Source organism: Globicephala melas, chromosome 14 (genome assembly GCF_963455315.2).
Source record: "Globicephala melas chromosome 14, mGloMel1.2, whole genome shotgun sequence".
In the NCBI taxonomy this organism is placed as follows: Eukaryota; Metazoa; Chordata; class Mammalia; order Artiodactyla; family Delphinidae; genus Globicephala; species Globicephala melas.
In genome coordinates this window covers 67,836,367-67,863,229 of record NC_083327.1, presented here as the reverse complement: position 1 = coordinate 67,863,229, position 26,863 = coordinate 67,836,367, and the positions used below count along the sequence as shown (strand labels likewise).

At 40.6% G+C, this 26,863-nt stretch overlaps 1 protein-coding gene across 2 annotated transcripts in view; it reads right to left on the bottom strand.

Moving 5' to 3' along the window:
* The window catches only part of PHACTR2 (phosphatase and actin regulator 2), a 128,426-nt gene extending 101,921 nt beyond the window's left edge, over positions 1-26,505 (bottom strand). For both annotated transcript variants that reach the window (XM_030853293.2, XM_060283631.1), the window contains exon 1: positions 26,275-26,505. In XM_030853293.2, coding sequence (XP_030709153.1) covers positions 26,275-26,320 — 46 coding nt within the window. In that variant the 5' untranslated portion in view covers positions 26,321-26,505. The remainder of the gene's footprint in view (positions 1-26,274) is intronic.
* Positions 26,506-26,863: the final 358 nt, after the last annotated feature.

The window sequence follows — 26,863 nt, the reverse complement described above, 5'->3', positions numbered from 1 at the left end:
TTCAACTCCCAGTATTTTATCACTAAGAGAATATTTACAGGTCATCAAATTGCTGTTTCAACACTTTGTATTACATGATGGATGGATCCCAATAAGGTAAGTGGTATCTAATATCTTGCAAAAGAGTAGACAATGGGCCCAGTTACTACTGATCACAGTTACTGTGGAACCACACAGACAGAGGCAATCCCCAACGCATGCGTGTGTGCAGTACTAGTAACATGTACTGCTAACATAGAACGACAAATCTGGGAATAAAAATGTTTTAAGTTACTTGTACTTTATTTTTAAATCACTGAAGCTCAATTATTTTCAACAATAAACTTCTATTTGGGAACCAAAAGTAAATTTAAAAGACTGAAATTTATTTCATGACAATGGAGGATAGCTTTTCTAGCTTATCCATTTTTTTCCCTGAACTCATGGGCATGGGAGAAGACTGGTATAATTCCAGAACAGAAATCCCACTGCTCACACTGGTATGAGAGGTTTGATAAGCAGACCCAACCAAGGACTAGTCACTGACCCATCCTGGGTTTCATTCTTTCCTGAAAGTGGAAATTCACAAGCACTTTATTAAGAGCAGAATTAATAATCACTATTATTTATTGAGTATTTACTGTGTGCCAGGCACTGTGTTAAGGACTTTACCTGCATTAGCTCATGCTAATTCTTACAATAGCTCTGAGGTAAGTACCATTATTGGTCCCATTTTTGAGATGAGGAAACTCAGATACACAGAGACTAAGCATCTAATTCAGTATCTGGGACATCGTGTGTGTGTGTGTGTGTGTGTGTGTGTGTGTGTGTGTGTGTGTGTGTGTGTGTGTGTGTGTGTGTGTGTGTGTGTGTGTGTGTGTGTGTGTGTGTGTGTGTTTATATACATAATAGAGAAGGGTTAAATAAATATTTATCAACTAAATATATGACTAGATAATGAATAAATAGGTATCTTCCTCAAGTGACACACCGAGCAGGTGGCAGAGAGCTTGCATCAGAAGTCAGGTCTGTCTGCCTCCTGAGCTGGCCCTCTTAACCACCATAGCGCAAGGGCTGCTTTAAGTCGGCAAACTATAAGACAGGATTCCTCCTCTTACAGAGTTCGTGGTAAGGTGGGGGAAGCAGACGTGATCAGTGGTCAGTGATGCCAGCCAACTGGGGAGGTGCTGGAATAAAGGCAAAAGCAGAGAGAACAGTGAACTCTAGCTGGTGTGGCTTGGGACTATTTCACAGGGAATGGGGAGACCTGAACTGGGACGGCCAAGACGAGTAGCCTTTCCGGTGGAAATCAAGGAGGGAATGCCTCGAAAGTGAACAAATTAAGGACGGCTGACCTTTTAAAGTAATGCCAATAAAAATGTTCTCATTATCTCAGTGCTGTGCTCATAAGAGACACATGAGACATATTTATAGAAAAAAATAAAAACAAATTTATAAAGTCCTATCTTTGAACGTGTGAAATGGTTAAATGTGAAATTTTTAAAAAGGATCTAGAGAATTTTTGAACTTTCTATATATCAATGTATATAACACTAGATAAAAATCTGAGAAAGGGCTTCCCTGGTGGCGCAGTGGTTGAGAGTCCACCTGCCGATGCAGGGGACACGGGTTCGTGCCCCGGTCCGGGAGGATCCCACATGCCGCGGAGCGGCTGGGCCCGTGAGCCATGACTGCTGAGCCTGCACGTCCGGAGCCTGTGCTCCACAACGGGAGAGGCCGCAACAGTCAGAGGCCCGCGTAACGAAAAAAAAAAAAATCTGAGAAAAATACAATTTTAGAGTTAGATCTTAGATAACACAGAAGAAAACTGCTTTTCACCTGCTGATAGTTCCTTTTAAAAATAATCAGCATTGGGACTTCCCTGGTGGCACGGTGGATAAGACTCCGCTCTCCCAATGCAGAGGGCCCAGGTTTGATCCCTGGTCAGGGAACTAGATCCCACACGTATGCTGCAACTAAGAGTTCGCATGCCACAACTAAGGAGCCCACCTGCCACAACTAAGACCCTTCACGACCAAATAAATAAATATTAAAAAAATAAATCAGCATTAAGGTAATAATCATGGCTAAAAATATATTTTAAATTGTTTAGCCACCATCTTTTGAAATGCAGCAAGAGTAAAAAGAACAGAATGTAAACAAGAAATTAAATTCAAAGAAAAATATCTCCAATTGCCCTTCTACATGCATCACCTACAGACTTTCTTGATCACATCATACTTGTCACCAGCAGTAAATCTGTAGATATTTATGACTTTTGTTGTTGTTGTTAATTTCACAAGCATTTCCAGGTATGTGAGAAGAGCAGAGGTCAAGAGACTCATGTGAAACCTGGATTGTAACTGACTAGGTGGCTCCCTTCTGCACCTGACCTTACTTTAATCGATTGAAACCAGACCTCAAAAAACAATTTTTTTATTAGAAAAAAAAAAGAATAGAATGTGAAAAACGTTGCCGCAATAGAGTAAAATGAACGAATTTTAGTTTCTCTGGAGGAAGACTAATATTTGTTCACTAGTTAATTAACTATATACTAGACTATAATTTGCCATTAAGTTGCCAATTTCCATTCCACTGTCACTTGAAAGTGGAATGAAATGAAATCACTTGAAAGAAATGATAAAGTTAGCTAAAGGGACTTGGGATGAAATCAGTATTTCCCACTGTCACTGAGATTAATACTATGAAGATTTTTCAAAATTATGTTTGAGGTATAACATGCATACAGCAAGCAAATGATTTTGTACATGCAACCACCATCCAGATCAAGGTCTAGGTCATTTCCAAGAAAATCTGCTTGTGCTCCTTCCCAGTCAATACCATCCTCTCCATCCATGCCCCCAAATAACCACCGTTTTGACTTCCGTCGCCGCTAATTTGTTTTACCTGTTCTTGAACTTCAACTTAGCGCAATTATACAACATACTCTTTTGTGTCTGTCTTCCTTCACCGAACATTGTGTCTGAGACTCGTCTAAATACACGAGCATTTCAAAGCAAAGCTACCTGGGAACAAAATGAAAAATATGCCATCTATCTCAGCAAGACCTCAGATGGGAGAGTACTTGAACATGATGAGCTTCTTCACAGCTCTTGCTTTCACAAAGGATATCACTTCCATTTTCTTTACCTGGAACAAGTAAATAACATCTCCTTCCCCTTACTAGATTTCTGAGAAAGCTCATCTACCTTTCCACCGTTTTTTGAGGTTGCCCTGAAGCCATGCTAAATTAGAAGCTCACCTCAGCAAGCTTAATGATGATGAAGCAGTTTATTTTCTGTAAATAATGACAGTTTTATGTTTAGTCTTACTCTGTACATTAGAGCAGGCAGCAGTCTGAGCAATGCGGTTCAGAGAAACACTGAGTATAACATTATCCATTACAGGAACAACTCTGTTTATCACAGGAGTTCTACATTACTCTCTATATATTAAAGCCCTATATATGAGGACACTGAGACCCAAGAAGGCTATGTGGCTTTCCGAATAATTAACTAGTGGCAGAGACATAGTCTAGGTCATCTGACTCCTGATCAGAGTTTTTTCTCCCCATTCTCTCAGGCTGTCCTCATTGGAATATGATAGTTAAACTCATGGTGAACCAGCGGCACCTCCTAGTACCTCTAAAAGAGCAGTAAGACTCTGCAGAGCAAAAAGCAAAGATGTCACACAATTAGGACAGGCAATAAATCTCAGTAAATGTTCTGGGTTTTGACCATCCAGTTGGGATGGTTAACTGTAAAGCCAAGAAGAGAACTGAGTCACAGACCCAACTCTGCTACTTAACTGGCCCTGTGACCTTGAGCAAGGACCCCAATATTTCACTGCGGAAATTATAAGACTAAGTTAAATGATCACTAGGCTCAATACGATTGGTATAGTTCTACATCACATTAGGACCTGTTCTAAGTGCTTCATGACTATTGCCTTGTTGTCACCACAACCCTATAAAATAGGTGCTATTAGGATTTCCATTTTTTAAGTGAGGAAGTTGAAGTCCAGAGAGACCAAGCAACTTACCCAAGGTCACACAGCTGGTCAGAGGGATTTAAACTCAGGTAGCTTGCCTCCTGAGTATCCCTTGCACAAGATGGGTCAGGGGACTGTGGGTGGGAATTGGGCTATATTTTAAGAGAAGGCGAGACATAAAGCCTAATGAATAATAATTCAATTCTATGCCCAACTGCTTCTTTGGACTAACCCAACGAGATAGGGCAGATACTGTTTTACTCTCCAAGACAATGCCCACTGTCACCACAGTTAACTTCATGCTGGTTGCAGGCAGTGTGTCCTCTTCGCTTACATTGACTACAGTCATTTGATTGCACAGAATCCTTATTTCACATAGTATTAATTTTAGAAATTTCATACCATCAGTTTTTTGACTTGTTTTTCTAACAGAGGCAGCCATTATTTTTAAACCCCCAAAGGGAAAAGCTACTAAAGACTTCCATCTGTCTTGCAAACACTGACAGAATTTCAGAGTTTAAACTTGTGGACGATAGACCTGCAGAAGGAGCATGTTTGTGCAGCTGTATGACATCCTGGTGCACTGACATGAACAATATCCCCTAGACTTGCTACAGGATATTTAACAGATTAAATACTGTCACTTGTATTTAGGGTTTGAAGAAACTCTGATTGAATAGGAAAAGGGTCACTTTGCAAATGGAAAATCAATTTTAATATAAACAAAAGCATTTTAAGTTTCATATATCACTGTTATTGCTATAAGCAAAGTGTTCTAGGAAGAGATATGATGGCTGTGTTTAGGAATAGAAAGAAGTGTGCTACAGAGAAATAAGAAAGGAACAAACCAACTTCCTACCTTCCTTCCCTTCCTGAGCCAACAACCCTCAGAGTCTGGGGTGGGGAGCAGGTCATGGTGTATGGAGGGTGTGCTGTGCTTGTGGAAAGGAAGAAAAAGTTGACACGTCTCCAGTGGACAAATTACCAAGTGAGAGAGAAATGTCACCTCTATGTGAAGATGGTGACCACTCAGTTCATGCTGAGCGTGTACATGGGGAGGAAACTTTAGGAGAGAAGCTGGCAGACTTCCCTGGTGGTCCAGTGGTTAAGACTCGGCGCTTCCACTGCAGGGGGAGCGGGTTCGATCCCTGGTCCGGGTACTAAGATCTCACATGTTGCATGGTACGGCCAAAAAATAAATAAATAAAATATATGCTAAAGTCAGTAAAAAATTTTTTAAAAATCTAATGGAATTTCACGATTTTGAAGTGAGTGGTTACATTCTGCCCCCAACAAAATTACGAAAAATTTCCCATAGAGGATGAATGTAACAGAAGTATTATTAAAATAACACATTAAATCTGGACCAATATCTTTGGGTCAAAAGATTCATGAGAGTCTACATATAACATGACTAACTCTCTTTGCAGTCCCCTGGCAGTCACACCGAGTTCTGTGAAGAGCCTGGGGGCCACATGTAAAACTCTGGACTATCCCCCCAAGGCAGAAATGAAACCTTATACAATGGAACTCAGGACACTAGGAGATACAAGCCATAGGCTTATACAATGGAAGGCAGAAAGCTGGTAGAATTTATGTCAATTAGTCATACAGAGTCCCCAAGGCACTCAGGTTTATATCCCTGTCATTCAGTTAAGAGGTGACTGTAACAACCCAGCCACCAGCCATCTGAACTTGGACAGGAAGAGAGAAAATGGACTGAAAATGATGAATGGCTGCAAGAGATACTGAGGAGGAAGTAAGGAGGCTGAGAAGCTGCCTGGAGAAGGCACAGGCGACTCATGGCCAGAACCTCTCCGAGGACGTGGTGGGATACAAAGAGGAGATGGAGACTTGGAGACAAGATGTATGGCTTGAGCTCAGGCGCTACGAACATTCAGGGGAAGATGTCAGCAGACAATCAGAAATACAGTACCGGCACATTAGCAAGAAATCAGAGTTGAAGTTAAAGAAGTTATTTGGGGTGGTCTTTCAAACCAAAGCGCAGTTAAGTTTACCTCTTAGAGGTTGATTACATTGAGGTAGTAGCCTTTACTCGGAAAGGTAAATCATCTAAGTAAATTGGAACTAAATCCCAATTGTTTTTGCTTTATCCATTCTTTTCAAGCATTACACATGAGAATCTGAATCTCTCAGAATACTAGGAAGCCATCTAGAAAACCATAAAACCATATTTTTAACCTGAAACCAAATTCTGTCATAACAATATTAGGGATACTGAGCTCTGTGTTGCTACTTTAGTCTTCTGATTCACTAAATCAGAAACTGGGAGAATTACAAGGCCCTTTGCATAGCAGCCCAGGGTCGTGACGGCAAATATCTGACTACATAATGTAACATGCCCGGTTACCGGGAATCATTCTCGAAGACTGGCAACCAGCAAGTTTTTGTTCCAATCCAAACAGAGAACATCACCTCTCCTATCTCTACTTTCAACTGAGAATCATATATCTCCTGTTATACCGGTATCCTAAGGGGGGAAAACACACATGGAGAAATGCTTGACATTTATGTTGCTCTGTAAGAAAACTTCCAGAGCAGTAAGAAAATGTTCTGTTAAATTCCAAGAACCTGGGACTTCTTTCGTACTAGGAATCAGCAGGTAAAGGGAGAAGTTTAGTTGATTTGTTTTACGTTCACGAGGTGTGGGGAGATGCTCAAGCACGTTTATGGGCTGAGATGAAAGAGCCTGGAGGGAGGGAGAAAGTGAAGATCCAAGAGAGAACAGACTAGCCTGTGGGAACTGAATGCCCTCAGGATAACCGCAGGCTTGGGTGGAGCAGCAGAGCCTGAACCTAATGTGGTGCATATGAGGAAGTGACCAGGAAATCAGGAAACGACAGCGGCAAAGAGATGGTAAGAGAAACTCAGCAGGGTGGCACGTATTTCAAATAAGAATCCATACAATACTGGAAGCAAAACAGGCAGGAATGGTGATCGGGAGTGGATCGAAGGTCAACAGCAAGGGGTGAAGGAAAACTGAGCCTCTTCCGACAGGGGAGAGCTGCCAAGGAGAGGCAGGTTTCAGACACAATGAGAAAGAAGAGGAAGGAGAAGTCCACCGAAAGATGAGGATGTGGGAAACTCTGCTTCCTGTGGAATGGAGTCATCCATCCATAATTAATTTCTTGAGTAACTATTATAGACAAGGTAATGCACTGGCGCTATGACAGTGAGCAAAAATGCAATGGATCTCTGCCCTTAAGGAGACTTATGGTCTATGATGGGGGCTGACATTATCCTGGCGACCATCCATTCCAATGTAGAAAAATGGCAGGTACCGAGCGCACAGGCGATGCGGTGGCTGCAGGCATAGCATGAAATGGTCTCCAAGTTCTGAGTTAAATTTCAGGATAAAACTGTTTGTGCGTTACAGAGATTTAGTCCAGTTTCATAACATTGCTTAAAAGGTAGAAACACCCTGTCTCAATTAAGCTGGAAACTATTTAAAAGTCACTGAAAAGCAAAGGATGAACATTCCTTAGTTTGTATACCTAATTCTCTAGAGATGGAGATGAGAGAGAGAGAGAGAGAGAGAGGCAGAATTCTATTAGTGGTTTTAAAAAAAAATAATTTTACAGTAATGATGCCTTTAGGATTAACTTTAATTTTTTTCCCTCCAATATAGTCACTAAACATGTCCCACTTAACAAAATGTTCTATTTTGGTTTCTTTCTTGAAAATGACATGTGTGTCAAGCAAGCGTTCCAGAGAACGAGTTGTACCAGCAAGACTTGGGTATAACACCACACGGAACGCCTCTGAATCCAATTAGGGCCCCATCAAGCCAACCAGCTGATTCCAAAGTTCTTTTCTGATATAATTTTTATTAAGATTTTCAATACTGGCCTGAAGGAATGTTGAAAGTGTACTAGAATGATGAAAAAAAGCCCATAACTGAGATTCAGAAGTAGCTAGTTGCAACTCACCGACTTTTCCAGAAGCCATAAAATTATTTTTAATTGTGATTCTTATTAAGTGAGTAGGGGGAAAAAACTTGCCTCTTCAAGGAGTAAGTGTATGAAGAAAAGGGGATGGTCCTCCCTGCTATGTCAGCAGTCCCATGAGGATAGGGACCAAAGGGGCTTTATTACTGGTGGTGCCCCCCACCCTGTGCATAAGCCACAGAAGGTACTTAATAAATATTTACAGAATGAATAACTAAGTCACGGACAAGTGTTTGGCAATAATTTACAAGGCCTGGCCTATCTAGGCCATGATTTATTTTAGCAGGTCTTTAGATTTTTCACACAGAGGAAATTGTTTCCAACAGTGCCTTCCTGTAGAATTCCAAATATTTTGCAAGATAATATAACAGACACTAAAGTTTGAAATTGAGAAAACATCAAAGCCAGCAGGAAGGATGATTAACCGTCAGAAGAATGGTACACACATTGTTGACAAACTTTTCAGGTGAACAAACAACTGCTGCTTACTATGTAATTTTAACTCATTTTAAAAGACAACCATCAAAGACAAATCACTGAAAAGAACAGCTGGAATCATTCCGATGTGAAATTATCTTTCAGGAACTTTCTCTTTTCACACAGTGGTGAAATTTTTTTTTTTTTTTAAAGAAGCTACCTATCCACACACACCACGCTGACATCGCCCCTTCTCTGAACACTGAGCACATCAGGCATGTCAGATTTGTCTTCAGTCCTAATAGGGGAAGTCAGAGAGGCAACTCACTTTCATGGTAAAGAAACTAGGAAAGGTAAGCTATCTAACTAAACTGGAACTAAATCCCAATTGTTTTTCTTTTTTCCATTCTTTTCAGGCATTGCACATGAGAATTTGAATCTCTCAGAAAACTAGGAAACCATCTAGAAAACCATATTTTTAACCCGAAACCAAATTCTTTCATAACAATATTAGGGATACTGAGCTCTGTGTTGCTACTTCAGACTTCTGATTCACTAACTACATCAGAAACTGGGAGAATTACAAGGCCCTTTGCATAGCAGCCCAGGGTCGTGACGGCAAATATCGGACTACATAATGTAACATGTCCGGTTACTGGGAATCATTCTCGAAGACTGGCAACCAGCAAGTTTTTGTTCCAATCCAAACAGAAAACATCACCTCTCCTATCTCTACTTTCAATTGAGAATCAAATTATCTCCTGTTATACCAGTATCTTAAGGGGGGAAAATACAAATGGAGAAATGATTGACACTTACGTTGCTCTATATGAAAACTTCCAAAGAAGAAAATGTTTTGTTTTGTTAAATTCTTTAGTTTATTTGGCACCCTGGTAACACTCTGTACACGCTTTTTAAAAAAGAAATAATTAGGGGCTTCCCTGCTGACGCTGTGGTTAAGAATCCGCCTGCCAGTTCAGGGGACATGGGTTAGAGCCCTGGCCCGGGAAGATCCCACATGCTGTGGAGCAGCTAAGCCCGTGCGCCACAACTACTGAGCCTGTGCTCTAGAGCCCACGAGCCACAACTACTGAATCCCGCGTGCCTAGAGCCCATGCTCCGCAACAAGAGAAGCCACCGCAATGAGAAGCCCGCACACCACAACGAAGAGTAGCCCCTGCTCGCCGCAACTAGAGAAAGCCCGCACACAGCAACGAAGACCCAACACAGCCAAAAATAAAATAAAATAAATTTTTTTAAAAAAGAAATAATTAGTCATTTAAATATAAACGCAAACCTGTGAGTACTGTAGAGGAAAAACATGGGCTTTGGGGCCAGAAAGACTTGAATAAGCTCTTCCTCCACATCCTAGCTGGTAACCTTGGGCAAGTCCTTGAAACTTTCAGAGTCTCTGCCTCATCCGTAGAATGGGATAACACAATTACCATTCGGGTTGTTGCCCGGGTAACAGAGATAATATATGTGAAGGGTCATCCTGCCTCATCAATATTCAAGAGAGGTCAATGCCTCCCACTTCTCCTAGTTCCCACTCAAGCAAGTGGAGCAAGTGGAAAAGGGGTTCTTAAAAGGTTTGGAGGCGAATAAATGATAGAATTGGAGTATTTCTGATATGTAGCCATGGGGGCAATGAAATTTCTTTGAAAGCTATTTTCCTGGTCTTCCAGAGGGCTCCAGGAAAACAAAACACCCCCCCACCCCCCGCAAACAGACTCCTACATAGACCTACCCTCGTTCTCCACTGTTCTCAAGACAATTGCTGGGAGCTGCTGAGACCAACGAGCGCTCAAGGGACAGCCCCGTTATTCTCTAGCAGAAATGCCCTGGACTAAGGAAAGGCACAAAGCAAGAAGGTCAACATCACCTACAAGAATGGAAGGGAGTAGCTAGAACCGGACCCAGCTCTATTTCCCACCCGCTGGGAAGTTGTACAATTTGTTTTTACACTTAAACCTGCAGAAAATAAAAAATTACTTTAACAAAAACCTATTTTATTCAAAAGACTGCTTGCTTACTTGGTTAATAAAATACTCAGTGATTCATGTTGAAAATCCAGTTATGGAACTGTCTACATCCAGTTGGGCTACAAGTTTTTGTTCCTTTTAGTTTAGTTTTGTTTTTTGGGTTTTTTTTTCTTTTTGCTATAGCTGCCAAGCATAGGAAACTACATTTTACTCCTTTTCCAAATATGCCTAATGTCAAAATCTAAAGAGGAAAAACAGTTCCATTTTGTGACTCTTAACCTCAGATTCTTTGCAGTTAAGGCCATCTTTAAGTTCAACACAGATAGCTAAGTCCTGAAGGACTCCTGTTTACTGGGACTCATTAGCCACTGAACTGGAGAAGAAATCATTGCAAAGGAGGCCTCTGTTTATTCTACACCCTTCCCTTTTTGAGGTCTAACCAGAACCTCGTGCCCTTTCTCTTCGCCCCTAGGATTAGGTCTCCAGGAATAAAAATAAGGTTGGACTGGCATTGCAAGACCACAAGCAATTATTAATTAAACCTGACCCGTTATTTCCACTTTATAATAAAGACTTCATTTTCTAAGCCTTAGGATACTGAATTTTGCATCTGAAATATCAGGGTCTTGGTCCAAGTGAAGTGTTCTCACCTGGAAGGGCACCAATGTTCTGTGACTTTTAACTTTCCTTAGATTGAGTGTTCAGATTCTAATCTGCAAAATGCCTTAAAAGACGAAAGTGACAGTCACAACTAAGGGGTGTGGAGGCTTGGCTAAGGGTTCCTGCGTGCCCCCACTGCCACCCCATCACTATTTGAATCCAGATCAAGACCCGAAAGAACTGGGTCCTATGTGCAGCTTTTTCTGGCAATGTTTTCTATCTCAGACATCTCAAGGTCTAACTTACTTCGAGGAAACTCCTGGTCCAGAAGACGCCTTTAAAAAATGAAATAATTTCTGAGGTTACTAGAGAATTTTAAATCCTTTTCAGAGAGGATCTAGGATTGCTAGATTCAGATGCACCCAAATCTTACTTGTGTGCCTAAATGTCTTGAGGGACCTATTCCATTTAAATTAAGGAATTTTGAACCTCAAGGAGGTGAGTGTGCTTTTGAAGAACTGTCTTCATGACTTGTGACAAAATGAGCCAGTCCACTCCAACTGTCCATCCCAGCGAAGAGTGTCCTGTGAAATTTAATAAGAGATAGGAAGGTATCAACGAAAGCCTTCTGGGTGTTTTGCAACGTGATGGGGTATAACACAAATGTGTTTAGTCACACACGAGTCATCTTTGGATTACCAACCTGACTCAATGGGGCTGCTACATTTTCTGGTGAGAACATTCTTGTTCTGGTTTTACTTTGACAGGTGTTTAAACACTATCTTTCTTTAGCATCCCTATCCATTTTCCTTCTTATTTTAGCAGCTCTTTGTGAGGAGACATGTCACTCTGCTGGATATCAAACACATCTAAGACAATGATAGCATACAGAGTAAGAAAAATCAAATCGAGGAAAAAAAAAAGTATATATGGAGTGACAACAAAACACTTCTCAAAATAGACTGCCTCCCATCCGGGGACCTCAAAGAAGATTATAAAACCAGTCAGGCAGCGCATATATAGTTGCTGACCACACTGGCATCAGAATCTTGATAAGCTCTTTTTTTTCTGTCAGCATGACTCAAATCAAGTTGGTGTTCTTATCACAAGATACTGGTAATTATTTCTTACACAATTATGGTGGAAATATAATGTTCCCGTAGACTATTTACCAATTTCACCCTATATACGCTTTACAGTCTATGCTTCACTTCTTGAGTGGCACTGCCTAGTGACACAGGTTGATTGCCATTGCTGAAAATCACCTTCAGTGCATCCTCTTACTCAAGTCGTATCTACTGAATAAGTGGCATTGTTGGAGTGAGCAGAGAAGAGGCTCACTCTGTTAAGGAGTGGAACTGAAGAACCCAGAGAAAAGAACAATGGATCTGATGTGCTTATGGGCCATTGTGAATGGATCCCAGTTTGTAAACTTGTTTTAAGGACAGTGTTACAGCCTGAATTGTGTCTCCCCAAATTCACATGTTGAAGCCAATTCCAAGAATCTCAGAATATGACTGTATTGGATATGGCCCTTAAGGAGGTAATTAAGGTAAAATGAGGTCCTACGAGTGGGCCCTCATCCAATATGACTGGTGTCTTTACAAGAAAATAATTTTGGACATAGACATGTGAGTTCACAGAGGAAAGACCGTACAAGGACACAGGAAGAAGGAAGAAGGTGGCATCTACAAGCCCCGGAGGCCTCAGAAGAAAACAAACCTTGATCTTGGACTTCTAAGTTCCTTTTTTTTTTTTGGCTGTGTCGGGTCTCACTTGCGGCACACGGGACCTTTCATTGAGGTGCACAGGCTTCTCTCTAGCTGTGGCATGCAGGTTTTCTATTTTCTAATTGTGGCACGCGGGCTCCAGTGCATGTGGGCTGTGTAGTTTGCAGTATGCAGGCTCTCTCATTGAGGTGCACGAGCTCAGTAGTTGCAGCACGCGGACTTAGTTGCCCGGGGCATGTGGGATCTTAGTTCCCCAACCAGGGACCGAACCTGAGTCCCCTGCATTGGAAGACGGATTCTCTACCAGTGGACCACCAGGGAAGTCCTTTGGACATCTAAGTCCTAAGTTCTTGGACGCTGAAACTGTGAGAAAATAAATTTCGGTTGCTTAAGCCACTCAGTCTGTGATAATTTGTTACAGTAGCCCTAGCAAACTAATAGAGACATTTATTATTGTCTGTAAAGCTATGTATTCATACATCGAAGGCAGTGAAAATGTCACACGGCTTTCAACCTCACCTCTACCTCTCTCCACCGCAAAGAGGGGAAAAGAAAGCGTCTCTAAAGGCTTCTGCTCTGCTGACTTTATGATGGCTTGGTAAATTAAAACATCACCATTTGAAGAATGAGCTATAACGTGTTCTGACATTCTGTGGTTAGATGATTCAGGGGGGTCAGTTTTCTAAAAGTGCACAGTTCTAGATTCTTTTTAAAATCTCAAGATTGATTTTATCCTTTTCATGTTTTCTTTCAAAAAACTGGCAGCCGAGTACTTTCCAAGAGACAGAATACCAGTTGCACACATATGTATACAATTCCATTTTAGAAGACGTTAGGAAAATGAAGCTCAGCTCAGTTGGGCCCGCAGTAACATTCGACGTGAGCTCCGTTAACTCGTTCTGCCTTATTCCAAGTTTCCATCCTCAGCTGGCTCCTCCGCAGACAGCCTGGCAGGCCAGCACAAGTTAACTTTAAAGATGTAGAGGAAATTTTGAAAAACACAAAAATCCCTTTAAAATAGATGGAATTGGCAACAGCAATCCTGAATTGTCCATCAGGTTGCCCCTCTCAGTCCTATGAGGCTACCCAGTTGTTGTCAGAAACATTTTTATTCTAGAAGGAAGGTCCAGGACTTCCCTGGTGGCGCAGTGGTTGACAGTCCACCTGCCGATGCAGGGGACACGGGTTCGTGCCCCGGTCTGGGAGGATCCCACATGCCGCGGAGCGGCTGGGCCCATGAGCCATGGCCGCTGAGCCTGCGCGTCCGGAGCCTGTGCTCCACAACGGGAGAGGCCACAACAGTGAGAGGTCCGCGTACCGCAAAAACAAAACAAAACAAAACAAAAGGAAGGTCCAAGGCCAGCTCAGCAGGTCTTCCTCAGAACACCTGAGGCAAACAATGGTGGCCTTCCTTGGAGAGGCTAAGAGACTCTTTAGGAAAAGCTTTTAAGAGATCCCAATTAAAACTTACTGGAATATACTTCACAGTGGGCAAGGTACTGCAAATGGGCCCACCACTGAAAGGAAAGACCCCTGAAGTACAGAGGCAAAAATAAAAAGCCACACGTTTCCAAAAAGGAACATATGAAAAGAATTTTTAAGTAAATGATTGCTTGCTTTTGGAGTTCTCAGGATTTGCTGCCCACACTTCTGAACCAGAAAAGGGCTCGGCCTCCTTTTTAGAAATATGTTTTACTCAAATCTTTCTTACAGGTCCTCACACTCATTATTAAATACCTGTTTTCACCCAACACCCTGTTCTTTGACTTTGGTTCCTCTTGAAGTAATTAGCATGCGGCTACCTCTGATGAAGTTCACAGGGGTCTTCCCGAAAAGGCAACAGAGTTGAAATTCTGTGCCTTAAAGGGTAATTGCCCTGCTGAAACCTCTTCCCCTTCTAATGTTAACTACATTTAGCTCAAACCTGACTACTGTGGGAAATGAATTATTTCGCAGCTTATAATATTAATAAAATGTACGTAAGGGCAAAATATTTTCTGGCAATGAGATTTTGCCAAAATTGTACTTGGCAATGGGAATATTTGCTCGTGAACAGGACATATTAATGACCAAATCCATCAAGGCGCTGGGTACAGAACATTAGTGTTTTGAACTGGACATTCTGTAATTTCTACCTCTTTTCAAGAGAAGATACACAGCTAGGGATAACCCCAAAAAACAAAAAAAAAAAAAAAAGAGAGAGAAGACACACATTGTTGGGGAAGAGAAATTTTCATCTGAAGCCACCTTTTAAATACTGCTAATCTCTAGAGAAGGTCTCTCACCTCAAGAATCTTCTGTAACACTTGTTAAAAACCCAGATTCTGAGAACCTTCTCGAAAAGATTCTGATTTTTCTGGTCTAGAATATGGAGCCCTGAAATGAGTGTTTTTAGCAAGCACACTAGGTAATTCTCACAACTGGGCAAGTCTGTGGAATACTAACCTTCACTTGTAATACCCCAGATTTCCATCCAGACCAGTATCCCACAAGGATGACACACCCTTAAAATACCAGTAAGATGCACAAAATACAGGAAAAATACAGTTATTCTATACAGACCTTAAACATGAATCTTTTAAAAATGGTAGCAGATTATTATCATAGTAAACATATTTTAATTAGTCTGTTCAGCTATAAAACTGTTTTTTGTTTTGTTTTGTTTTTTTGGCCATGCCGCACAGCATGCGGGATCTTAGTTCCCAGACCAGGGATAGAACCCGTGCCCCCTGCAGTGGAAGCGCAGAGTCCTAACCACTGGGCCACCAGGGAATTCCCCAAAACTTTTAAACTTTCATAGAATGTTTTTAGACCATAACAAAAGCAGGTCAAAGTTGAGTTCTTGTGGGACAATCAACCAAGAAAGTCTTCTGAAATTAATTAAAAGCTATTTGCTAAACTTCTAAAAAAACTAGTCTTCTACATAAAGGGAAAATGTTAATTGTGATGAATTATAAGTGACGGTACGTGTTTGTGCATATACAGCAAGTTTGCTTTGCTACCTTATGACCCAACCAAGCCATCAACCAAGTAGGAAGCCAGAAAGAAAGGTATTTATACAAGGCCTCAAAAAAAAAAAAATGTCCCATGAGCTTTTCTCAAGAAGCTATCTGTGTGCTCTGCCAAAATAAGGAAATAGATGCAGAAAAAAATCAGACATGGATCCAGCTATCTAAGATTCAACATAAGAGAGAAGTGGAAGGAATTCCTGGGACGATGTGAAGAGAGATCCCAGGGCAACAGCTGGGCAGCAGGCTTACAGGAAATGCCGTCCAAACTGGAATAGAGCAAAGACCTCAGGTAAATTTCTCAAAGAAGAACTTGAAAGAATATCAAAATTGTCTGGACATATTTGAGAAGAGATCTATGTAACTGGGGAAAGGTTTGGGGATGAGGATATAGGAACCTCAGCAAGCCAAAACACAAATAGGGAAAGCAAAAGCTATGCAGGAAGGAAAAAGGAAGTACGGTTTACCTCACGGCCTAGCTGTCAGCAGCTTTTGCGTAGTTATAAGGAATACTGATCTAATCTAAGGCACAATAGAAAAATGTTGGGAAGATGAGAACATCGGAGGATGGGAAATGCATGACTTCGCTGGGGGCAGGGGTGAGAAGCGGTGTGAAAGAGGAAGCTGTATCTTCAATTTCCATACTGTGAGGTCAGTAATAATGTGTCAAGCTGAATAACCAATAATTAGCAATGTAAGCACACTGTTTAGATGTGTGTATGGCAGCAGGGGAGAGAGAGAGGGAGAGAGAGGGAGAGAGAGAGGGAGAGAGAGAGGGACGGAGGGAGGGAGGGAGGGAGGGAGAGAGAGAGAGGGAGAGAGAGAGAGAAAGTGAATGGAGTTCAGATTTATTTTGGAAGAAAAATGGGCAGGACATACTGATGGATCAATGTGAACAGGAAAGGGAAAAACCCAAGGGTGAATCCTAGATTTTTGGCTAGAATGAGTGAGTGGTCAGAGGTATCATCTGGTGAAATGCAGAAAGTCAAGGGAAGAACCGGTTTGGAGGGCAAAATTAAGCCTTCCGTTTAGACCTGCGACCTGTGGGATGCCCATTAAGGAGTCAAGCAGATCTGGGAAACAGGCAGTTGCCTATTTGAGCCTGGAGCAAAGGAAAGAGCAGAGTTGCAGATACAAACTTGGGCATCACCCTACTCGCAGTTCTCCAGGCACCCCCAGGTCAGGTGCTCGTTGCACCTTGTTGGATTACCGCAGCTTACCTCTTGCTCCCTCCTCAGTCTCCCCCACAAAATCAGTACTGCAAGCAGCAGGCAGATTCACCCCTTTAAAGCAAAGCTCTAATCATCTCTCACTTGATAAAAAGCCTTCTGTGGTTCTCACCCCCTGTGTCTTGACCTCTTGCCTTCCAACCCTCTCCATCTCAGGGCCTGAATTCTTGTTCCCCTTCTGTACTGTTCGGCCTCCCTGATTTGTCCCCAGGGTTCTCTGGGGTCCCTTCTCTTCCAGCCCCATTTCCACACATCTTCACTAAGTGTATCCTGGGCTCAGACCTTTGTGGGCAAGGCCGGTGCGTGATTTATCTTTGGAACTTCCCCAAAGCTTAGCCCAGGCAACTGACACTTAATTACTTCAGTTCAGGAACTGTTTGTTAGATGAAGGTGCCACTCGTTCTCCTTACTATCCCCTCACAAAATGAGCGGATTTACAGGAATACACCAAAATTTTCCTAGTGTTAAGGGTTGCAATGTTATATTTGACAGAAGATTTACATGAATGAACACATCCAGTCCCTTGAAATGAAAATACAGGAGTAGTTTACAAATATAAATGATAATGGTTAGACCCAACTTTTTAATGTAATGTTATCTGCCCATTCCCTTCTGGGAAACAAAAACTGTTGTTTTTGGTTTTGGTTCCCCTGCTTCAGATGGGGATGGGGGATGGAGCAACCAGGAAGTGTTTATTTTCCTAAGACTATTTCTATCTCCATATCACTTTTACATAAGTTGAGTCTTCACCAAATATGAATCTTTATTCCCAAGCATAGAGACTCACACTAAAGTCCCCAGAACAGGAAAACATGTTGGAACCTTTCCTCTATTCAAATTAAAGAGGCTTAATTAGAGGATCAACAATCCAGGTTTCTTATCTCCTTCCCTCCTGCATTAAGTAAGCAAAGGATGAAGTCTGACTCGCCCATTGGTTGTTATTTTTTCAAATGGCTGAAGATAAAATAAATTTAAGCTAAAAACATTTGGGATATTACTCACTGACCAGACTGATGACCAATGGACCAAAGAGAAGTAGTTGAGGTTCAAATTTTTGCTCCTTTTCTTTCTCTAAGTGACTGACATTTGCATTATGATCAAACAGACTAAGAAAAAAAAATAAACCTAAAAAGCTATCTTAGGGGCTATATTTTTGCTTTCACCATTGAATTCACAAAGAAAAAGAATAGGACTGGTTGAAAAATGGCAATTGAACTTAAAGTGGCGTCAGAGTCCATGACAGCCAGAGAAAACCTGATATAGTTGCAGGTCAGCTCATGGCTTTAATTCCAGTGGAGGGCCAGGTGGATGCTGCAGGGGGAAGCTCTGGCCTTGATCATGCCCAAAGCAGAGGAAAGCCATGACTGTCACACTATCTTTTCAGAAATGAATTTCCTCTCTCTTTCTCTGCTCATGTAGATTTTTCTTTATGCACGTATTTTAAAAATAGAATCATGTAACTTCAGAAAACTGCCATTTCATATTTTTATGCTGTTTATTATGAAAATCGCTTTTCAAAAATATTTTTATATCTTTTTTTTGCAGTACGCGGGCCTCTCACTGTTGTGGCCTCTCCCGTTGCAGAGCACAGGCTCTGGACGCTCAGGCTCAGCGGCCATGGCTCACGGGCCCAGCCGCTCCGCGGCATGTGGGATCTTCCCGGACCGGGGCACGAACCCGCGTCCCCTGCATCGGCAGGCGGACTCTCAGCTACTGCGCCACCAGGGAAGCCCCTATATCATTTTTAAATGGTCTGTTTTATTACATGACTATATCCTTACATGACTATATCCCAATTAATTCTCGTGTTGTTTGACTATTAGGTTATTTCCAATACTTTGGCTCTGATGAACATTGCTCTGGTGAGCAAATAATTACTATCTTAACAATATACTTCTAGAAGTGGAAATGCTGGGTCTGAGTATATGCACATTTTAAGATTTTTAATATATATTACCAAACTGCTCTCCTGATAGGTTGTACCAATTTAAACTACCACAAGACAATCATCTCCTGGAAATCATTCCTTTTAATCTTTACTAAATTCATAGGTGATCGATGGCATCCATTTTTTTTCACTGAATTGCTTAAATTTTACTCATTACACCAAATGGTCACTCGCATTTCTTCTTCGATTAAGCAATGTGGGCAAGTTAACTCTTGTGCTTCAGTTTCCTCATCTGCAAAATGTGGATATTAATGGTAGTTACCCTATATGGATGTTGTGAGGATTAAAAAGTTAATTCAAGTAAAGCACTTAGAATAATTCCTGACCCATAGGGAGCTCACCATTATGGCCATTAGATATTTTGAAAAATTCCTGTTCATGTTCTTGACTCATTTTTCTATTTGAGTTTTACCATTTCTCATTGATTTCTTTTTCTCACTGATTTTTAAGGTCTTACTACACTGAGATATTTAATCATTGTTTTCTATATGCAATGCAAATATTTTGTCAACTTTATGATTTCCTTTTTCAGTATGCTGCTGATTTTTTTGCCATGCAGAAGTTTAAGGATTTAATATCATTAAATCATTCACTTTAAATCAGAAAAAATTACAGAGATTAAATAGTCAAATATGAGAAAAACAGCAAAGGAAAGCACGTTTTTAATAATTCTAGTTTGTAAGAAAGAAACGGATAGATTTGACTCCATAAAAGTTTAAAGTTTTTATATTAAAAAAAATCAAACAAACAGAAGAGGTAAGAAAAACACAGAAAAATATTCACAGTATATTACAGACATAAGGCTAATCTCCTTAACATACAAATCTTTGAAAAAAGAAAACATAAAATAAGGAAAAACTATAAATAGGCAATTCAGAGAAAAAGAAATACAAATGCCCGATTTCACTTATAATCAAAATGAGATATCACTTTTTACATATAGATTTACAAGGATTTTTAAAAATTAATTATGCCCAACACTGTGGTCCTATACAGTTTTGCAGAGTGTTCACTGCACAAGGACAACTGGACGACAGGAGTGAGTTGGGACAGAATTCCTGCTACTCTACTGCCTGTTAAACCATATGCCTGCCGGGCTGCCTCACCCAGAGAGAGTGCTTTCTATTTCTCACAAAGGGCCATAAGCTTTAAGAGAGTATGCAGTGGTGGTGAGAGAGTGCAGAAAAAGGAAATCTCATCTAGTGAGCAGATATACTGATACAGTCCTTAGAGATAATTCGGCAAAGTCTATCAAAATAAAACAAACAAATCTTTTGACCCAGCAATTCCATCCCTAGGATTTTACTGGTACAGGTAGCGTGAGATGTTTAGATAAGGATGTTCATTTCAGCTTTGTTCATAATAGCACACACACAAAAGAACCCAGAAACAATATAAAAATACAAACAAAATATAAAAACACAATAGAGTTCTTTTAAAGGAAATTATGAGATATCCACATATTATAATACTGTTTCTAGATTAAAAACATCAATATGAAATATTTTCAAGTTTACATCATATGAAAAACTCAAACTCGGGAGCAGCAAGCATATTACGTCTTGCTTGTATTTTGATAAAGACACATACGTGAAGACTGTAATGAAAAAAAGCTGTTCATGCTGCGTTATAATTTAAAAGGGAGGGACTAGGGGTCTGGGAGGGAATAAAATTCACTTTTATCCTGAACTGTCTTGTAAAGTTTGACTTTTGATCATATGCATGTTATTTGCATTAAGAAAAATGAACTATCCGTTTTTGTTTTACGATTTCTTTTAATACTGGCTTTACAAGGAAATGGATGAATATCCTGGGCAGGGCAGAAATAAGGCACTGACCAAAATATGGAAACCCAGAAACACAGACAGATATAGGTTCTATCATGGCCTAGGTGTGATCCTGCATACTTTATTCACTTGTTCCCTTGTCTTCTAAAAATGAGAAGAGTGGCTTTGTCTGCCCTTTCAACTCAAGGGCTCATGCAAAACAGCCAAGAGCTGCTCTGTGGCACAGTGAACATGGGGTGGGGCTGAAGACTGAAAAAAATAGTCACTAGATTCAAATACCACCCGACAGACAACAGAGCCAGCGTAGCATGCAATTCTTGAAGTTAAAAAGAATGAAAATAATACAAAATTCGCATTCATATAATCATTAGCTTAAAGTAGTCAGACTGCATTGAGAATATTTGTTGACTCATTCATATTCTCAACAAACTTTTTGTACCCAATCTGTCATGCCCAGTACTTGGCAATGAGAACGCCAGAAGTCTCAACCCCTCTAAGGAATGAGGTCAGAGGGTACTGAAACCCCCCTATTTGGGGACATACCTGTTTAGCCTGTGCTTAGAAATAATAAATCTAATCCTCAATAAAATACGAGGAAATCAAAACCAGCAACATATAAAAAAGATTATATATCATATCCAAGTAATCTTTGTCGCAGGAATGCAAGGTTGGTTTAACATCTGAAATTAATGTAATATGCCATAATTAATACAATGAAGGACAAAAATCATATGATCATCTCAATAGGGGCAAAAAGAAAAAGGCTTGGACAAAATCTAACAGTTGCATGATAAAGATGCTCACAAACTAAGAATAGAAGGGAACTTTTTGATAAAGGGCATCTATGAAAAAACCACAGCTAACATGACATTTAATTCTGAAAGACTGATTGCTTTCCTCCTTAGATCAGAAACAAGACAAGAATGTTCACTCTTGCCTCTTCTCTTTAACATTACACTGCATAATAAGTGAAGGCAACTAGACAGGGAAAAGAAATAAAAGACATTCAGATGGAAAAGACGAAGTAAAAGTATCTCTGTTTGCACATGACCTTGTATATAAATCTTGTACATAATGTGATCTTGTATACAGAAATACCAAGGAATCCACTGAAAAATTATTAGGACTAAAAAAATGAGTTCACTAAATTTACAGGGTACAAGATCAATATATAAAAATCAATTTTCTATATTCTATACACTAGCAAGCCACATTCTGAAAATGAAATGAGTGCAATTTCATTTAAAATAGCATAAAAATGATAAAAATACTGATAAATTTAACAAAACATACACTGAAAACTAAAAAACATTGTGGAAAAAAATCAAAGAAGATCTAAATAAATGGAAAGACATTGTACATTTCCATTTCTTGTCTTTACGGGTTGAAACACTTCATATTGTTAAGAGAGCAATATTATTCAAATTGATCTACAAGTTCAACACAATCCCTATCAACGTCTCAGCTGGATTTTTTGCAGACATTGACAAGCTGATTATAAAATTCATTCGAAAATGCAAGGGGACCAGAATAGCCAAAAGAATCTTGGAAAAGAACAAAGTGAGAAGACTCACACTTTTCTATTTCAAAACTTAGTACAAAGCTACAGTAATCTTGACAGTGTAGCATATTAGTAGACATATACATCAATGGGATAGAATTGAGAGTTCAGGAATAAATTTGACATATATGGTCATCTGATTTTTGACAAGGGTACCGAGACAATTCAACAGGGAAAGAATCACCTTTTCGAAAAATGGTCCTGGACAATTGGATATCCACATGCAAAAGAATGAAACTGGAGCCCTACACCACACTACACATAAATATTAAAAAATGTATCACAGACCTAAATGTAAGAGCTAAAATTATAAAACTCTTAGAAGGAAACATATGTGTAAACCTTGACAGTGGTTAGTTTATGGTTTCCTAGATAGGAGACCAAAAGTGCAAACAACAACAACAAAATAGATAAACTGAACACAATAAAAAATTTCAGTTGCAAATCATAGTATCAAGAAAGTGAAAACACAACTCTGAAAATGGGAGAAAGTATTTGCAAATCATATATCTGATAAGGGACTTGTATCCAGTATACAAAGAACTCTTATAACTCAATAATAGCAGGTCAAATCACCCAATTAAAATTAAGCAAAGGATCTGAATAGACATTTCTCCAAAGAAGATATACAAATGGCCAATAAGCACACGAAAAGATGCTCAATGTCATAAGTAATCAGGGAAATGCAAATCAAAACCACAATGAAATACAACTTCACACTTACTAGATTAGCCATAATCAAAAGACAGTAACAAGTGTTGAAGAGGCTGTGGAGAAATTGGAACCTTCATATACTGCTGGAGGCAATGTAAAATGGTACAGCCGCTTTGGAAAACTGGCAGTTCCTTAAAATATAACATAACAAAGATAGAGTTACCATATGACCCAGCAATTCCACTCCTAGATATATACCCAAGAGAAATAAAAACATATGTTCACAAAAACTTTTACCTGAAGTTCATGGCAGCACCGTTCAGAGAGTCAAGAGGTAAAAATAACCCAAATGTCCATCAACTGATGGATGGATAAATAAAATGTGGTATATTAATACAGTGGGATATTATTTGGCAATAATAAGAAATGAAGTACTGATACATGCTACAACATGGATGACCCTTGAAAACATTATGCTAGGTGAAAGAAGCCAGTCACAAAAGGCGTGTTGTGTTGTATGATCCCACTTATACAAATTCTTCAGAATAAGCAAACCTACAGAAGCAGAAAGTGGATTAGTGGTTAATTAGGGCTAGGAGTCGGGGGTTGAGAAGGATGGGAACAAGGATCGATGGCTGCAGAACACAATGAATGTACTGAAAAACAACGAATCGTACACTTTCGATGGGTGAATTTTATGGTATGTTAATTATATGTCAATGAAGCTGTTTTAAAAAATAGAAATAATGGGCTTCCCTGGTGGCGCAGTGGTTGAGAGTCCGCCTGCCGATGCAGGGGACATGGGTTCGTGCCCTGGTCCAGGAAGATCCCACATGCCGCGGAGCGGCTGGGCCCGTGAGCCATGGCCGCTGAGCCTGCGCGTCCGGAGCCTGTGCCCCGCAACGGGAGAGGCCACAACAGTGAGAGGCCCACGCACCGCAAAAAAGAAAAAAAAGAAAGAATGACTCTAACTGCACGTTTTCAGAAATCATTATTACTTGGTCTTCTTAGAACCTAGATGCAGCCCTAAGCTGAAAGGCTCAAAAGAGCCTGAAATCAAGAAAGAAAAGCAAGCTAACTTGTGGCCTATAGTGCTGATTTTTACAAAAGCCCAAACTGAGTAACAAGTATAAACTATCAGACTCTGTGCTATTGACTCCTTAGACTCAAACAGATTTTCCCCGTTAAGCATTTACGACGGGAATCCTCTTCGCCACTGTAATTCCTAGCAGCCACTCTAGACTTAAACAACTATAGATGCCTGAGATCACACAGAACAAAGATCTTCACACCACTTGTGAAGCCTGTGGCAAACAGCTAACGAGGAGTGAACAAAATACATGCAAGGGTAGAGGGTTTGACATTCTCAGACTCAGAGAAGAACACCAACATGAACATAAAACTTAAGATATGGCAACCAAATGTTCTGTTTTTGTTGTTTTTTCATTTTCATTTGGAATCTAAAGGCAAAACTTCAGGGAAATGGAGTGATAGTAATACACTTAGAGGATATAAATGGATATCATGAGAAAACTGCTCCGCTCTTAACATTAAAAAACTTCAGTCATAGCAACTATCATCCCTTAACCAACAAAACAAAACCAAAAAACCCCTCTACTCATGATGTCTGAATTGGTCACTCCAAGATACACAAACTTTTAATCAACTAAACGGAGGACCTGTAATTTAAGTATAACACCATTCCATGAGAGATTTCTCTGAAATATCTTTCATGGTCAAGCATAACTTTTTGTTTAAATTACTTATAAATAAACTGCCCAATCTCTTGACATGATTAGTCATTGTATTAGGAATTACATATTAGGAATTACAGCAATCTGGGTATTTTTTGCTGTACTGGGTTAGGAAGGAAGGTCACATTTTAGGATTCTACTTTGCTTCTTAGGCATCATTTATGTAACATTCTTTGATTTTTATAAATGCAAAATCCACTTTTCTAATATTAACCCTAACAATACTTTGTGGCTAAAGAACTAAATTCAGGGCAGTACTTTATACCTGTTGTATTGGAGTACTGATCTAACTCTATGCTTTGCCAGCGCCGAAATTTAAAAATCTAACTCTTCCTTGAAATGAAAGAAGTCACACTGCTTTAAAGTAAGACAAAGGAAAGTAAGCCTTAATTGCACAAAATAGTTTACTAAAATTAAGATCCTAATCAACACTCCCCCTCAAATTCCCAAAAAGCTATCAACATTAAGTCTCTTCTGTTCGGCAGCAGCGCTGTACAACCTTGTCAATGACAGTAAGGGAAGGTGTGATCTTTTTTGGATTCTGATTCCTCTCCTTTGCAGACGGCTGGTTCTCCTGAGGCATTAACATAAGCCGGAGCAAAGCTTATGATATTTCAGGGAGTGAAGCTCTACAATATAAACAAACCCATGCTGGGGGAGGCTGGAATGGTAGAATGCTATCTAGTTAGAGACATCCTGGAGCTGATTAAAACAACAACAACAAAAAGAACCCTTCATCTCTGCCCTGTCATTTCCTTTCAGCAAGATCCTGTTGATGTTTACACAATTTGAAGAGTGTATCAAATATCTCAAGGAATAACGTAAATGCCCCCTTTGAGGTTTTGTTTTTTAATTCTTGATGGAAAAACATATCAAAATAGTATCTTTTAAGTATGTTTCATTATCCAATCACAAGTATCGCCACCAAAAAGTTGTTTATCCCTACACTACTGGAGAAACGCCAGATGTACCTTCCTTCCTTTTTTTTTTTTTTAAAGAAAATGTTAAAAAGAGACTTAAAACAGGGCAGTACAGCTCAGAAACATTACACGCGTTTCCATCAAATGATCTTTAGCCCTGAATAACCGGGTTCATGAAACGTTTCCCCAAATTTTATAGCTTGTGTCTAATAAACAAGTATCATTTGAAACAATTAAGCTTTTTTCTCTTGGTTATTAAGTATTCAGCGTTCTGCCAGGATAAAAGAAGGCAAACAGCACTTCTACTCCGAAACACAAACCATAAATCAGTTGACAAGCTTGAAAGAATTCAGTTCTAGTCTGTTCGGAAGCCAAGTGTAAATACAGAAAAACCTGTTGGCGAGTTTATCTTGCTCTTTAAGTTTCGCGTTTTTAAAACAAAGCAATACGCCAATGGCGTTTCTCGTAAATTTCAGGCTCAGAAGAGATTCAGAGAAACACCAAAGCGAGGCATCTCGGAGAGAAAATGGAGCCTGTGCCTTTAAGGTAAAATCGGCTGGATCCCAAAAGGCATTCCACTTTTCCACGACAAAGAGTTTGGGGGAGCGCTACCTCTCGGGTTTCTCGGAGGGACTTGGCGGGTTCGGGCAGAGCCCGGCTCGCCGCGGAGCCCTCGACCGCCCAGGCTGCCCCGAGCCAGCCCAGCACCCGCGGGGCGGGAGCGCATAGCGTGCGCCCCGGACTCACCGCTGCTGGGCTGCGGGGACAGCGTGGAGACCGAGGTCTGGCCCATGTCTCGGGTCGCAGGGCCAGGTCGGGCGATCACGCGGCTCTTTTGGTCCTTGGATCATGGGTCCGCTCGCAGACAGATTCCCAAGCGTTCATTTCCCGGTCCGTGCGGAGCTGCCCACCGGGTCCCCTCACCTTCTCCCCTTCGCGGGTCTCCCAGCCCGGCCGGCCGTAGCCGGCGCGGCGGATCCTGCCCAGCGGATGCCTGTCATTCCTCTATGCAGATTAGCTGGGGTCAAGGGTCACGGGGGAGGAGAGAGGGGGAGTGGGCGACGGGGGAGGTGGAATGAGGGGGGCGAGGAAGTGAGGAGGGGAGAGGCCCGGGCTGGTCCAGCCGCGCCTGCGGGGGCTGTGAGACCCGCGACCCCCCAGGGTAGCAGAGAGTACGGGTGACTCCCGTTTAATTTAAAAGGTTCCCTGTCAAATGATCCTTTAAGGCTGGAAGAAAAGGAATTAAAGTACTTAGTCACGGTACTTAATTTAAGAAAATTTGTTTCGTTAAAGCTAGTTCCTTCCTCACATTGTTTGCTGATATGTGTGCATTTTT